General features: G+C 42.2%; 2 protein-coding genes across 2 annotated transcripts; both read right to left on the bottom strand.

The window, feature by feature from the left end:
• Window positions 1-242: 242 nt before the first annotated feature.
• On the bottom strand, window positions 243-6,132 carry LOC307256908 (protocadherin beta-16-like; the record flags this gene model as incomplete). Its single annotated transcript, XM_080036024.1, has 3 exons — window positions 3,826-6,132; window positions 405-1,475; window positions 243-251 (listed from the first exon to the last, which is right to left on the bottom strand). Exons 1-3 carry the CDS (start codon window positions 6,115-6,117, stop codon window positions 243-245), a joined length of 3,372 nt encoding a protein of 1,123 aa, XP_079892150.1. The 5' UTR covers window positions 6,118-6,132.
• Window positions 6,133-6,728: 596 nt separating this feature from the next.
• LOC307256907 (uncharacterized protein) lies at window positions 6,729-14,826 on the bottom strand (the record flags this gene model as incomplete). Its single annotated transcript, XM_080036023.1, has 3 exons — window positions 6,729-7,807; window positions 9,567-11,987; window positions 12,414-14,826. 3 exons carry the CDS (start codon window positions 14,824-14,826, stop codon window positions 6,729-6,731), a joined length of 5,913 nt encoding a protein of 1,970 aa, XP_079892149.1.
• Window positions 14,827-16,961: the final 2,135 nt, after the last annotated feature.

The raw sequence follows: 16,961 nt of genomic DNA, 5'->3' as shown, positions 1-16,961 counted from the left end.
TACGTTTCCCGTTACGTTGGACTTTGCTGTAACGGCGATGATCCCAAGCACAGTTATGCAATAAATCCTCGAAAAATGTCGTCTCTTAAAAGGGTGAGAGCGTTTTGAGTGGAATTTCAGCACCACGGAGCTGTCCTTTTTTTACGGTCTGCCCCGAAGACAGCGATTCACTGTCATGGCGTTCATGGGCTGGCATTTTATTAACAAAACAGCGCCACCAATCAGGTTTTAGAAGACTAGGCCTACTTGAGCTACGTTTATTAGTTTTGGTGTGAGTTTAAAATTGAGAATCCCTGAAAAAAATACTCGTAGCCCTATTCATAAGACTTGATGACCTCAAAAATGTCAAATTATATGTCACTGAATATCAGATTTAAAAACATATGAGTACATTGGAAACTTACCTGCAAAGTGGAAGCTGCTGAGTCACTAGTGTCTGTCAGTCCCGTGCCTCTTGGTAAACTGGACACGATGTATCTGGAGCCCTTTGGCACAGGCTGTCTAACCACCAGCTTTCCTTTCCTGGTCTCCGCTAGAAACATACTGTACCAGTAGGCATCGTTGGAGACCAGAGTGGAGTCTGCGATGGTGGAGTTCCTCTCACTGATCACACTGTTCCTGCAGGGAGGAGCCGCTTTGCTGGGCTTGGGTTTCTGACACTTGAGCACGATGGTGACCAATATGGTGATCAGCAGGAGAAATGACACCGAGCCCAGTCCGATGACCAAATACAGGTTTAGGTCTGAAAAGATGTCATATTCTAGAGGCACCTCTGTCATGTCAGAGTAGGCCTTAACGGCAGTCTCTATGGTGGACAGCTTGATGGTGACTGTAGCAGAGAGAGCAGGCTCCCCGTTGTCTTTTGCAATAACCACCATTCGCTGGTGGCGCGGATCTCTGTAACTGAACATCCTCATAGTTCGGATCTCTCCGTTGTATTGGTCCAGACTGAACAAGGTGGCGTCAGTCACCTGTAGAAACTGGTAGGTAATCCGAGAGTTGTGCACCGAGTCAGTGTCCAGGGCTATCACCTTGGCAACCAGAGAGCCTTTATCGGTGGATCTGGGGATCTTTTCCTCCACCACCGAGCCGTGCGCGCGCCACGGAGAGACAATAACGGGAGCGTTGTCGTTCTGGTCCACTATAATGATGTGGACCGTCACGTTACTGCTGAGTGGAGGAGAGCCAGAGTCTCTGGCCTCGATGTGGAACAGAAACTCCTTCTCGATCTCATAGTCAAAAGTTTTTAGTGCGTAAAGATTACCGTTCTCTGGATTGATGGAGAACAGCATGGACATGGAGGTGTTGGCTATCTCCTTCTCTAGGATGAAATAAACTAGATACTGGTTTTCATGGAGGTCAGGGTCAAACGCAGTGAGTGAGCTGAGCAGGGCTCCAGGTGCGTTATTCTCCAATACACGTATAGTATAAAATGACTGAGCGAACTGTGGAACATTGTCATTAACATCCAGCAGTTCTAACGTCATAGTTTCATTGTCAGATAAAGGAGGAGAACCTCTGTCTGTAACAGTGAAAGTGATGTCATATTCTGGAACCTTCTCACGGTCTAATGGCTCTGACACGACTAATTCATAATAGTTATCAGAGGATTCCCTCAGTTTGAAAGGCATATTATCTGGAATATGAAGATCAACCACTCCATTGTCACCTGAGTCTTTATCACTGACACTAACTACTGCTATTACTGTGTCTATCAGTTCATTTTCTTTTATTGGGCTTTGAAATGATTTGATGGATATTTCTGGATGATTGTCATTCATATCTGTCACCTGTATGGTCAGTTTACACTGTCCAGATAAGGAGATAGGCCCCTTATCACTGGCAATAACTTCCATCTCATAAAGCTTAAAATCTTCATAATTTATCATCTCTTTCACTCTGATTTCACCATTTTCTGTATTTAAATTAAACACCTGTTGCGTTCTCTCTGATGTATACAAACTATATGCATAAACAACATCAGAATTAGACCCTTCATCTAAATCAGTAGCATTAAGTTGTATTACCAGACTGCCAATCGGGGAGTTTTCCATTACATCTACGATGTATTTATCTTTGTCAAATGAAGGGGCGTTGTCATTCACATCAAGCACGCGAACAATGATGCTGGCTGTACCTGTGCGCGTGGGGACCCCGCCGTCTACAGCAGTTAGTATTAAATTATAAACAGCCTGCTGCTCTCTATCTAAAGGTTTTTTTAGGATCAAATCTGCAAACTTTGATCCATCTCTCCCTGTCTGAATTTCGAGTGCAAAGTGTTCACTTGAGCTCAGATGGTAATCTTTAACTGAATTGGATCCAACATCTGGGTCTGCAGCGTTATTCAGCGAGAATCTCTCTCCAACAGGGCTGGATTCAGAAATGTCCAAATGCATCGTTCCCCGCCGAAAATGAGGAGCGTTATCATTGATATCCGTGATTTCCACCTCAATATTAAACATTCGTATTGGATTTTCAATTGTAGCGTCCAGTTTAAGAAAGCAGTATGTGGTTGTTTTTAAGGGGCACATAAATTCTCTATCTATCCTTTCCAAAATAAACAACTCTCCCGTGTCCTTGTTGATATCAAGATATTTTTTATTGCCTACGACGTCAACGCGCATTTTCCTCTCCTTTAACGTTTTCACGTCTATTCCCAAATCAGTTCCTAAATTAGCAACGACGGAGCCTTCCTCCATTTCTTCGGGGAGAGAATAGTGGGTGATGGTAGATACCGTGTTCATCATGGCAAAAAGAAAGAGAAATGCAAAAACGTACCGTCTCCCAAGCAACTGTCGGATATGATGCGCCATCGCGAAGACACCGTATTTAAAGCCTTGAAAGGTGCCGAAACGTTGATGAATCGTTGTTTTGTTGAATTAAAAAAATGAAACTATTGTCTTCCGAGCAAACGTTTCTTCACGTTTACACTGAAGGGTGACGTCCACGTCATACAATGCCTGACAGCACTTCCTCCAATAAACAATCGTGAGCACGATGACCTCATCAGTGATAGTGAGTGTGTTTTTCGTGGAGAACAGCGACACAATTTTTCACGTGAGAGGCTTTGCAAGTCATTTTAAAATAAGGCAGTCTGCTAGTGGATTTAATTCACAATTGTATACGCTGAGTCTTTTGGTCAAGCTTTCATTTCTGATTTCTAACCATGCATTCCCCTTAATTAATCTATTCCTTTCATCATATACTTTACATTCCCTGTGAACATGTATTTGTGTCACAAGTGTTAACAGTGATTATAAAGATGCAGAATATTTTTCACGATATCCTCTTCCCTTCTTGTTCTGCTAGTTTTACGCACAGTCTTCTGTGCGTAAAATCAATGGCAAACCTGATGAAATCAAACCTGCCCGTGGGTATTTGATCAATGAATGCTACAATTGCTTTTTAGTTCATATGATGTCAATGTGCCCCCTATCTAGCCCTATTTCTCCCTCCAATAAATAATGCAGAAATATTCAGGCGAAAATAACAAGAAAAAAATATTTGGGAAAGTGAGTATAGATTGTTGATACAATTCTTTGTTCAATTTAAAAAAACTGTATCGACATTTAAGTAGAAACCAGTTGTTAACAAGTTTAACAAGGTCTATCCGACATGTTAATGTGCATGATAACTGTTTTTCTTTTGATGTATTAGTTTGACATGGCTACACGAGCTTAATATATACAGTAAACGTCACATTTGCGGAGAAGGATGGTCAAGTTGTTGAGTGATGGAAATAAACTATGCTCACTTATGAGTGGAACTGATTAATCACTAAGCATATCTGTGTGACACTCATTTTAAATGCATATTTTCCCATACCTGTAAGGTAGAAGCTGCTGAGTCGCTAGTGTCTGTCAGTCCCGTGCCTCTTGGTAAACTGGACACGATGTATCTGGAGCCCTTTGGCACAGGCTGTCTAACCACCAGCTTTCCTTTCCTGGTCTCCGCTAGAAACATACTGTACCAGTAGGCATCGTTGGAGACCAGAGTGGAGTCTGCGATGGTGGAGTTCCTCTCACTGATCACACTGTTCCTGCAGGGAGGAGCCGCTTTGCTGGGCTTGGGTTTCTGACACTTGAGAACGATGGTGACCAATATGGTGATCAGCAGGAGAAATGACACCGAGCCCAGTCCAATGACCAAATACAGGTTTAGGTCTGAAAAGATGTCATATTCTAGAGGCACCTCTGTCATGTCAGAGTAGGCCTTAACGGCAGTCTCTATGGTGGACAGCTTGATGGTGACTGTAGCAGAGAGAGCAGGCTCCCCGTTGTCTTTTGCAATAACCACCATTCGCTGGTGGCGCGGATCTCTGTAACTGAACATCCTCATAGTCCGGATCTCTCCGTTGTATTGGTCCAGACTGAACAAGGTGGCGTCAGTCACCTGTAGAAACTGGTAGGTAATCCGAGAGTTGTGCACCGAGTCAGTGTCCAAGGCTATCACCTTGGCAACCAGAGAGCCTTTATCGGTGGATCTGGGGATCTTTTCATCCACCACCGAGCCGTGCGCGCGCCACGGAGAGACAATAACGGGAGCGTTGTCGTTCTGGTCCACTATAATGATGTGGACCGTCACGTTACTGCTGAGTGGAGGAGAGCCAGAGTCTCTGGCCTCGATGTGGAACAGAAACTCCTTCTCGATCTCATAGTCAAAAGTTTTTAGTGCGTAAAGATTACCGTTCTCTGGATTGATGGAGAACAGCATGGACATGGAGGTGTTGGCTATCTCCTTCTCTAGGATGAAATAAACTAGATACTGGTTTTCATGGAGGTCAGGGTCAAACGCAGTGAGTGAACTGAGCAGGGCTCCAGGTGCGTTATTCTCCAATACACGTATAGTATAAAATGACTGAGCGAACTGTGGAACATTGTCATTTACATCCAGCAGTTCTAATGTCATAGTTTCATTGTCAGATAAAGGAGGAGAACCTCTGTCTGTAACAGTGAAAGTGATGTCATATTCTGGAACCTTCTCACGGTCTAATGGCTCTGACACGACTAATTCATAATAGTTATCAGAGGATTCCCTCAGTTTGAAAGGCATATTATCTGGAATATGAAGATCAACCACTCCATTGTCACCTGAGTCTTTATCACTTACACTAACTACTGCTATCACTGTGTCTAATTCTATGTTTTCATTGACTGGACTCTGAAATGACCTAATAGATATTTCTGGGTGGTTGTCATTCATGTCTTCAACTACAATCTTTATTGTACACTGTCCTGATAAACTACTGGCTCCTTTATCAGTTGCTATAATTTCTATATCATACATTTTAAAATCTTCATAGTTTAGCATTCCTTTAACAGTAATTTCACCAGTGGAAGGATTCAGATTAAATGTTTCCTGCGTTTTCTCTGACGTATATAAACTATATGCATATGTTACATCAGAATTTGATCCATCATCTAAGTCAGTTGCATTTAGATGAATAACAAGGCTCCCTATAGGAGAATTCTCCCTTATTTTTATATTGTGATTTACTTTGTCAAAAGCAGGAGCGTTGTCATTTGTGTCCAAAACACGAACAATAACACTCGCAGTGCCAGAACGAGCAGGTGTGCCTCCATCTACAGCTGTGAGTATTAAATTATGGACAGCCTGCTGCTCGCGATCTAAAGTCTTAGTTAAGATTAATTCGGCAAACTTTGAGCCATCTCTTCCAGTCTGAACTTCAATAGTAAAATGTTCACTTTCACTCAGATGGTATGTCTTAACTGAATTAGTTCCAACATCAGGATCAACTGCATTACTGAGAGAGAATCTCTCTCCTTTTGGTGTCGCTTCAGATATATCTAAATGTATTACGTCTCGTCGAAATTGCGGGGCGTTGTCGTTCATATCCAACATTTCTACTTCTATGTTAAAAATTCGTACTGGGTTTTCGAGTATTACCTCCATTTTTAGGTAGCACAATGTCAGCGTTTTTGTACAAAGATGTTCCCTGTCAATTTTTTCTACAACATAAAGCTCACCAGTCTCTTTGTTCACATCCAAATATTTTTTGTTGGCGATAACGTCAAGACGCATCTTCCTCTCACTCAGTGTTTTAACATCGAGGCTGAGATCGGTAGCAAGGTTCGCAACGACCGAACCTGCCTTCATCTCCTCCGGTATTGAATAATGAGTGACTGAGGTAGTTGCACGATGAACGAAAAAAAACAGGATAGCAAGCGCCACATACCTTCTCTCCTGCATTGTTACAACGGAACGCATTATTGTTGTTCTGTTCACCGCTTGTAGCAGGTCCGTCGATGTAAAGTATTTATCCTCTGATACGCAATTTTGACTTTGATATGTCCAGCCTTGGTGATGAAAATTGAAATATGGAAATATACTTTGAAAGGTAAAATGCCTTCAAATTGAGTTTCAGCACCACGGAGCTGTCCGGCTGCTACGAAGCTCTACGGTTTTGACAACGATGCCCTGTCATGGCGACAGTGGTGAAGTATTTTATCGAGTGAACAGCGCCACTCTTTGTAAATCTCAGGATAGTGTATTTATATGTTCGGTTACTTAAACAAACAACTATGTTTTAAAGTTTAGAAGTGATTTCAAGATGAGTGACTGCCACAAATGTTGTTGAAAGCAATTATGTTTACTTTAATCTGAACCTATTTCTTTAATTACATAAAGTTATATTGTCACTGTATGGCTGTAAATGGTAAGTTCAATGATAATAAACACATAAAGTAAACGATAAATTTGAACTTTGGTCATACCTGCAAAGTAGATGCCGCTGAGTCACTAGTGTCTGTCAGTCCCGTGCCTCTTGGTAAACTGGACACGATGTATCTGGAGCCCTTTGGCACAGGCTGTCTAACCACCAGCTTTCCTTTCCTGGTCTCCGCTAGAAACATACTGTACCAGTAGGCATCGTTGGAGACCAGAGTGGAGTCTGCGATGGTGGAGTTCCTCTCACTGATCACACTGTTCCTGCAGGGAGGAGCCACTTTGCTGGGCTTGGGTTTCTGACACTTGAGAACGATGGTGACTAATATGGTGATCAGCAGGAGAAATGACACCGAGCCCAGTCCGATGACCAAATACAGGTTTAGGTCTGAAAAGATGTCATATTCTAGAGGCACCTCTGTCATGTCAGAGTAGGCCTTAACGGCAGTCTCTATGGTGGACAGCTTGATGGTGACTGTAGCAGAGAGAGCAGGCTCCCCGTTGTCTTTTGCAATAACCACCATTCGCTGGTGGCGCGGATCTCTGTAACTGAACATCCTCATAGTTCGGATCTCTCCGTTGTATTGGTCCAGACTGAACAAGGTGGCGTCAGTCACCTGTAGAAACTGGTAGGTAATCCGAGAGTTGTGCACCGAGTCAGTGTCCAAGGCTATCACCTTGGCAACCAGAGAGCCTTTATCGGTGGATCTAGGGATCTTTTCATCCACCACCGAGCCGTGCGCGCGCCACGGAGAGACAATAACGGGAGCGTTGTCGTTCTGGTCCACTATAATGATGTGGACCGTCACGTTACTGCTGAGTGGAGGAGAGCCAGAGTCTCTGGCCTCGATGTGGAACAGAAACTCCTTCTCGATCTCATAGTCAAAAGTTTTTAGTGCGTAAAGATTACCGTTCTCTGGATTGATGGAGAACAGCATGGACATGGAGGTGTTGGCTATCTCCTTCTCTAGGATGAAATAAACTAGATACTGGTTTTCATGGAGGTCAGGGTCAAACGCAGTGAGTGAGCTGAGCAGGGCTCCAGGTGCGTTATTCTCCAATACACGTATAGTATAAAATGACTGAGCGAACTGTGGAACATTGTCATTAACATCCAGCAGTTCTAACGTCATAGTTTCATTGTCAGATAAAGGAGGAGAACCTCTGTCTGTAACAGTGAAAGTGATGTCATATTCTGGAACCTTCTCACGGTCTAATGGCTCTGACACGACTAATTCATAATAGTTATCAGAGGATTCCCTCAGTTTGAAAGGCATATTATCTGGAATATGAACATCAACCACTCCATTGTCACCTGAGTCTTTATCACTTACACTAACTACTGCTATCACTGTGTCTAATTCTATGTTTTCATTGACTGGACTCCGAAATGACTTAATAGATATTTCTGGGTGGTTGTCATTCATGTCCTCAACTAAAATCTGTATTGTACACTGTCCTGATAAACTATTGGCTCCTTTGTCAGTTGCTATAATTTCCATATCAAAAACCTTCATATCTTCATAATTTAACATGCCTTTAACAGTTATTTCACCAGTGGAAGGATTCAGATTAAATGTTTCCTGTGTTTTCTCTGACGTATATAAACTATATGCATATGTTACATCAGAATTTGATCCCTCATCTAAGTCTGTTGCATTGAGATGAACAACAAGGTTCCCTATAGGAGAATTTTCTGTTATTTTAATATTATAACTCACTTTGTTAAACGCAGGAGCGTTGTCATTTGTGTCCAAAACACGAACAAGAATACTGACCGTGCCAGAACGAGCAGGTGTGCCTCCATCTACAGCTGTGAGTATCAAATTATGAACAGCCTGCTGCTCGCGATCTAAAGTCTTGGTTAAGATAAATTCGGCAAACTTCGAGCCATCTCTTCCAGTCTGAACTTCAATATCGAAATGTTCACTTTCACTCAGATGGTATGTTTTCACTGTATTGGTTCCAACGTCAGGATCAACTGCATTACTGAGAGAAAATCTCTCCCCTTTAGGCGTCGCTTCAGATATATCTAAATGAATTGCATCTCTTCGGAATTGTGGGGCGTTGTCGTTCATATCCAAAATTTCTACTTCTATATTGAAAATTCGTAATGGATTTTCCAGAATTGCCTCCAGTTTTAGATAGCATGACGTTAACGACTTTGTGGGGCAAAGGTATTCCCGATCTATCTTCTCAACAATATACAGTTCACCAGTCTCTTTGTTTACATCCAGATATTTCTTATTTGCGATGATATCAAGCCGCATCTTCCTCTGATTCAGCGTTTTAACATTCAAGCTAAGGTCGGTAGCAAGGTTTGCAACGACAGATCCTTCTTTCATCTCCTCTGGTATTGAATAATGAGTCACTGAAGTCGATATGCAATTAACGAAAGAAAGAAAAATAACGAGCGACACGTACCGTTTGTAAGACTCCATTGTTACAAAGGGCCCGATTGTAACGTGTGGGTTCGCCGCACTTCAACCAATATGATTTACGTTTCCAGTTACGTTGGACTTTGCTGTAACGGCTATGATCCCAAACATAGTTATGCAATAAATCCTGGAAAAATGTCGGCTCTTAAAAGGGTGAGAGCGTTTTGAGTGGAATTTCAGCACCACGGAGCTGTCCTGCCTTTTTACGATGTACCCCGATGACACCGATTCACTGTCATAGCGTTCATGGGCTGGCATTTTATTAACTAAACAGCGCCACCCCGCAGATGTTCAAAGACTACTTGAGCTACAATTAGTTTTGGTGTGAGTTTAAAATTGAGAATCGCTGACGAAAATAGTCATAGGCCTTTGTATACGAGTTAAGCTGTTGAACTAAAAATGTAAAATGATATCACTGAATACCAAATTTAAAAACATGTGTACGTTTGAATCTTACCTGCAAGGTGGACGCTGCTGAGTCACTAGTGTCTGTCAGTCCCGTGCCTCTCGGTAAACTGGACACGATGTATCTGGAGCCCTTTGGCACAGGCTGTCTAACCACCAGCTTTCCTTTCCTGGTCTCCGCTAGAAACATACTGTACCAGTAGGCATCGTTGGAGACCAGAGTGGAGTCTGCGATGGTGGAGTTCCTCTCACTGATCACACTGTTCCTGCAGGGAGGAGCCGCTTTGCTGGGCTTGGGTTTCTGACACTTGAGCACGATGGTGACCAATATGGTGATCAGCAGGAGAAATGACACCGAGCCCAGTCCGATGACCAAATACAGGTTTAGGTCTGAAAAGATGTCATATTCTAGAGGCACCTCTGTCATGTCAGAGTAGGCCTTAACGGCAGTCTCTATGGTGGACAGCTTGATGGTGACTGTAGCAGAGAGAGCAGGCTCCCCGTTGTCTTTTGCAATAACCACCATTCGCTGGTGGCGCGGATCTCTGTAACTGAACATCCTCATAGTCCGGATCTCTCCGTTGTATTGGTCCAGACTGAACAAGGTGGCGTCAGTCACCTGTAGAAACTGGTAGGTAATCCGAGAGTTGTGCACCGAGTCAGTGTCCAAGGCTATCACCTTGGCAACCAGAGAGCCTTTATCGGTGGATCTGGGGATCTTTTCCTCCACCACCGAGCCGTGCGCGCGCCACGGAGAGACAATAACGGGAGCGTTGTCGTTCTGGTCCACTATAATGATGTGGACCGTCACGTTACTGCTGAGTGGAGGAGAGCCAGAGTCTCTGGCCTCGATGTGGAACAGAAACTCCTTCTCGATCTCATAGTCAAAAGTTTTTAGTGCGTAAAGATTACCGTTCTCTGGATTGATGGAGAACAGCATGGACATGGAGGTGTTGGCTATCTCCTTCTCTAGGATGAAATAAACTAGATACTGGTTTTCATGGAGGTCAGGGTCAAACGCAGTGAGTGAGCTGAGCAGGGCTCCAGGTGCGTTATTCTCCAATACACGTATAGTATAAAATGACTGAGCGAACTGTGGAACATTGTCATTGACATCCAGCAGTTCTAACGTCATAGTTTCATTGTCAGATAAAGGAGGAGAACCTCTGTCTGTAACAGTGAAAGTGATGTCATATTCTGGAACCTTCTCACGGTCTAATGGCTCTGACACGACTAATTCATAATAGTTATCAGAGGATTCCCTCAGTTTGAAAGGCATATTATCTGGAATATGAACATCAACCACTCCATTGTCACCTGAGTCTTTATCACTTACACTAACTACTGCTATCACTGTGTCTAATTCTATGTTTTCATTGACTGGACTCTGAAATGACCTAATAGATATTTCTGGGTGGTTGTCATTCATGTCCTCAACTACAATCTTTATTGTACACTGTCCTGATAAACTACTGGCTCCTTTATCAGTTGCTATAATTTCCATATCATACATTTTAAAATCTTCATAGTTAAGCATTCCTTTAACAGTTATTTCACCATTGGAAGGATTTAGATTAAATGTTTCTTGTGTTTTCTCTGACGTATATAAACTATATGAATATGTTATATCAGAGTTTGACCCCTCATCTAAGTCTGTTGCATTGAGATGAATAACAAGGCTCCCTATGGGAGAATTTTCCATTATTTTGATGTCATAACTTACTTTGTCAAAAGCAGGAGCGTTGTCATTTGTGTCTGAAACATGAACAACAACGCTGGCAGTGCCAGAACGTGCAGGTGTGCCTCCATCTACAGCTGTGAGTATTAAATTATGAACAGCCTGCTGCTCTCGATCTAAAGCCTTTGTTAAGATCAAATCGGCGAACTTAGACCCTTCTCTCCCAGTCTGAACTTCAATATCAAAATGTTCACTTTCACTTAGATGGTATGTTTTAACTGAATTGGTTCCAACATCAGGATCAACTGCATTACTGAGAGAGAATCTCTCTCCTTTTGCCGTGGCTTCAGATATATCTAAATGTATGGCGTCTCGTCGAAACTGTGGGGCGTTGTCGTTCATATCCAAGATTTCCACTTCAATATTAAAAATTCGTAGTGGATTTTCTAATATAACCTCCAGTCTTAGATAGCAAGACGCGGACGACTTAGTCGTGCAAAGGTTTTCCCTGTCTATCTTCTCAACAATATACAGTTCGCCAGTCTCTTTGTTCACATCCAGATATTTCTTATTTGTAATTATGTCAAGCCGCATCTTCCTCTGATTCAGCGTTTTAACATCCAAGCCAAGATCAGTAGCAAGGTTTGCGACGACTGATCCTTCTTTCATTTCCTCTGGTATTGAATAATGAGTCACTGAAGTCGATATGTTACGAACGAAAGAAAGAAAAATAACGAGCGACACGTACCTTTTGTAAGACTCCATTGTTACAAAGGGCCACGCTGTAATGTGCATGTTCGACCAGTTTCAACTGATATAATTTAGGTTTACAGATATATGGAACTTTTCTGTAGCCTAACGGCTTTGATTCCAAACATATTCATGCCATTTAAATCCATATGAGTTGTCAGCGCCGGAAAAAGGGTGAGCGCGTTTTCTGAGTGGAGTTTCAGCACCACGGAGCTGTCCGGTTGTTTCACGTTCTGCCCCGATGAAAGCGATTCACTGTCATGACGTTCATGAGCTTGCATTTTACTTACAAAACAGCGCCACCCAGTAGGATTTGCAAGATCAGTTTGGCTACGTTTATTGGAAGAAAATAAATGTTTTCATTATGATATATGGACACCATATATGAACTCCAAGTGTTAAGCTGATAACCTCAATGTAAAATTAAATGTCACTGAATATTGACATATTTTAAAAACAAATGTGTAGGCCTAAATTGTAGGCTGGTCTTACCTGTAGGGTGGAAGCTGCTGAGTCACTAGTGTCTGTCAGTCCCGTGCCTCTTGGTAAACTGGACACGATGTATCTGGAGCCCTTTGGCACAGGCTGTCTAACCACCAGCTTTCCTTTCCTGGTCTCCGCTAGAAACATACTGTACCAGTAGGCATCGTTGGAGACCAGAGTGGAGTCTGCGATGGTGGAGTTCCTCTCACTGATCACACTGTTCCTGCAGGGAGGAGCCGCTTTGCTGGGCTTGGGTTTCTGACACTTGAGCACGATGGTGACCAATATGGTGATCAGCAGGAGAAATGACACCGAGCCCAGTCCGATGACCAAATACAGGTTTAGGTCTGAAAAGATGTCATATTCTAGAGGCACCTCCGTCATGTCAGAGTAGGCCTTAACGGCAGTCTCTATGGTGGACAGCTTGATGGTGACTGTAGCAGAGAGAGCAGGCTCCCCGTTGTCTTTTGCAATAACCACCATTCGCTGGTGGCGGGGATCTCTGTAACTGAACATCCTCATAGTCCGGATCTCTCCGTTGTATTGGTCCAGACTGAACAAGGTGGCGTCAGTCACCTGTAGAAACTGGTAGGTAATCCGAGAGTTGTGCACCGAGTCAGTGTCCAAGGCTATCACCTTGGATACCAGAGAGCCTTTATCGGTGGATCTGGGGATCTTTTCCTCCACCACCGAGCCGTGCGCGCGCCACGGAGAGACAATAACGGGAGCGTTGTCATTCTGGTCCACTATAATGATGTGGACCGTCACGTTACTGCTGAGTGGAGGAGAGCCAGAGTCTCTGGCCTCGATGTGGAACAGAAACTCCTTCTCGATCTCATAGTCAAAAGTTTTTAGTGCGTAAAGATTACCGTTCTCTGGATTGATGGAGAACAGCATGGACATGGAGGTGTTGGCTATCTCCTTCTCTAGGATGAAATAAACCAGATACTGGTTTTCATGGAGGTCAGGGTCAAACGTAGTGAGTGAACTGAGCAGGGCACCAGGTGCGTTATTCTCCAATACACGTATAGTATAAAATGACTGGGCGAACTGTGGCGCATTGTCATTGACGTCCAACAGATGTAGATGTATTGTTTCGTTATCAGATAAAGGAGGTATTCCTGCATCTGTCACAATCAACGGGATATCATATTCGGGCACCAATTCACGATCCAAGGGTTCAGACACTATGAGTTTGTAATGCATGGGTCTATCTGATGACTGGTTAAGAATAAAGGGCATGTTCTTATTGATGGATAAGCTCACTTTTCCATTATCGCCAGTGTCTCTGTCACTTATGGCTACCACAGCAATTACACTTCCTACGGGGATGTTCTCAGCCACTGTGTTTTTAACAGATTGTATGGTAATTTCCGGATAATTGTCATTCATATCCGTCACGTGGACCACTACTTTGGACTGCCCCAGTAAGGGATGTGTCCCTTTGTCTCTGGCCTCTATGTGCATCTCATACAATGTCATATCTTCATAGTCAATGGTACCTTTCACAGTTATCTCTCCTTTGTTAGGATCTAATGAAAATACATCTTGCGTTTTTTCTGACGTGTATAGGGTGAATGAGTATACTATCTCCGAATTTAGACCCTCGTCAAGATCTGTAGCGTTAAGCTTCACCACTAAGGTTCCTATCGGGGAATTTTCTGTCATGTTAATTGTGTAAGTCTGCTTGTCAAACCGAGGAGGATTATCGTTGGTATCCTGTACTTTTACAATAATATTGGCAGTGCCGGAGCGCACAGGGACCCCGCCGTCCACAGCAGTCAGTATTAAATTATGAACCGCATTCTTCTCTCTATCTAAAGACTTGGTCAACACCAAATCAACATATTGAGTCCCATCACTGCCCGTCTGAATTTCGATGGTAAAATGTTCACTGTCACTGAGTTTGTATGTTTTAATTGTATTTATGCCAACATCTGGATCCACAGCATTAGGCAGGGAGAATCTCTCTCCCGGTGTGGCCGATTCTGAAACGTCGAGCTCAACTCTGTCTCGTCGAAAATGTGGTGCGTTATCATTTATGTCCGTTATTCCGAGTTCAATGTTGAAGATACGTAAGGGGCTCTCTATGATAACATCAAGCTTGAGAAAACAGGAGGCTATTTTCGGACAAAGATATTCCCTGTCCATCTTTTCCACGATATACAACTCCCCTGTATTTTTATTGACATCTAGATATTTTTTGTTATGGAAAATGTCAAGTTTTACCTCTCGTTGTGCCAAACCTCCAGGCTCAAGTCCCAAATCAGCAGCGAGATTAGCCACAACAGAGCCCCGTTCCATCTCCTCTGCAATGGAGTAACGTGTCACAGACAAAGCGCTGGGCCATGTTGCACACAAGACAAAGACAGTGGTCCAAAAATGCATCCTTTCGTCTGCATGAAACAATAATCCAGATTGTGAAAACGTCTTAGTTTTGTTGATTTTTAGGACCCAAACTATTTTAGGCCATGTCTTTGGGTCTGCTGTTAATTTGAAAATACAATATCTCCCAGAAACCTATGTCTTACACCGTTTAAAAATGGGTGGGTCATGATTCGAGGAGAGAGATGCTTTATACTTTAGTGGTCTACAGTGACACCATGTGAGAGATGCAACACATAGTGCAGCAATTTTCTTCAGCATTGATAGGAACATGTAGCAGGATTTAGGCTACTCATGTCTCTTGAAATAATAAAAAATGTACTTCCTTACTAAAGTGAATAGTTAGCCTCAATGATAGGTTGATTTTAAAGGATTGCTATAAAACTGGTCCCTTTTACATATTGACAAGTAGCCTACATGCGTCAGTATTGAGGCACTCAATTTCTGCTCAAATATACTCTAAAAGTAATATTAAAGGTGTCTTTATGGTTACAATATTTTCCCCTTAATGCCTTGGAGTATATGGGATTTTGATATGTTGATGTTCAGAGGAAACTCACATCCTGGTGAGAGAGGCATTCATTGATGTGACAAAAGTTGATTAGTCAATGAAGTTCATTAAACTATAAATGTCCCTTTACAATTACACAGTAAATTGCTTGGAGCTGTGGTCTGCCGCATTTTACCATCCTTAACAGTGTAGCTACTGTCATTTACCCAGTATTGTTGTAAAATGAATTACAGTGTTTTGCATTGTGAGCTTTACAGTGTAATACTATAGCTTGCCATATCAGTAAGAGCCTATAATGTATTCCCAAAGCGTTTATAATGAAGTAAAATGCTAAAAAAGTTAAATTCATGAGTAAAAACACCTTATATTGTAGACATAGACCTATGCTGTAAATACCAAATGAATCTTTAATGGTCGACTAGTTATAGGCCTATCAAAAATTAGCTAACTTTACATTTGAAATGCATAGCACTAAAGAGGACCAGACAAGTGACAGCTTCTTCATGTAAGTAGCATAAGCTACTTGGACGCATTCCCTATGCCCAGTCCCTATACTAAAGTTGCCTCATATAGTCATATTTAGAGGTGTTGATGTAGATGATACCTAGGGGGCAAAACCCCTTTTTTTGGAAAAACAGACATGGAGCGTTGTAAAAGGTTGTTCACCAGAAATGATATCCAGGACCTTCCACGATCACAACCTGGGTGGACAACCTTGTCAACAAGCTGCTGGAAAGCTACAGCGGGCCGACATAGAACCAAATCAGCAAATCAGAACCACTGTTTAAAACCCTTTGGTGCTCTTGGGGACGTTTTTGTCCTTTCGCACTTTTTTTACGCTCTTTTTTGTGTATAACTTTGGCTGTGCTTATGTTAGCTGAAATATTTTTGGCCAGGGATTTTTTTTTTTTAAATATTTTGTTTATTTCTACTCAGCAACTTTGTACCATCTATTATAAAGGCTGTACACTTTTTTGTTCCTCTCAGCTCCCTAAGGACGTTTTTGTCCCCTATTGACTCCCATTCAAAATGGCCTTTTTTCACCAATTTGATCCTGCTGTCATTACAGCATAAAATATTTTTTTCAATGATTTTATGCTTTCATCCTAGACACAAAGCATCAAAATTGATCATTTTCAACACCATCAAAATTTTGAGCCATTTCCCTATATTTGGCATAGGGTTGAATTACAAGCAATTTTCCAGGTTGTCGGTCCTGCCCCCCACAGTGCAATAGAAAAAAAAATTCAACCTGAATGGTGTGAGTGTGATGGTAGGGATGCTGGTGTGTGGTGCATATGTGTGTATTGAGAAAATATAGTGTGTGTGTTTGTGTACACACAGCCAAACTTTACAAACTCAAACGTGTATGGAAAAAATGGCCCAATTTAAACTTTATTTTTTCAAACCATAGCCATGATGACAAACACATGTAAATGTGATGATATTAGGCAATAATCCAACACTTAAGACACCAAAATTGCTTTTTTAGCCCTATCTAGCTCAATCATTTATTTTCTCCAGTTTTTTTTGAGGATCAAATATGCTCCCTAAAACCATTTTTGTACTTTTTTGTAATTTTTTAGAGTTGCAGGCCTAAACATAAGAAATATGAGAAATTAATGGA

The sequence above is a fragment of the Ammodytes marinus genome (assembly GCF_949987685.1).
Source record: "Ammodytes marinus genome assembly, chromosome: 10".
NCBI classification, from domain to species: Eukaryota; Metazoa; Chordata; class Actinopteri; order Uranoscopiformes; family Ammodytidae; genus Ammodytes; species Ammodytes marinus.
Note: the sequence above shows the minus strand (reverse complement) of the source record. Positions and strands in the feature narration are given on the sequence as shown.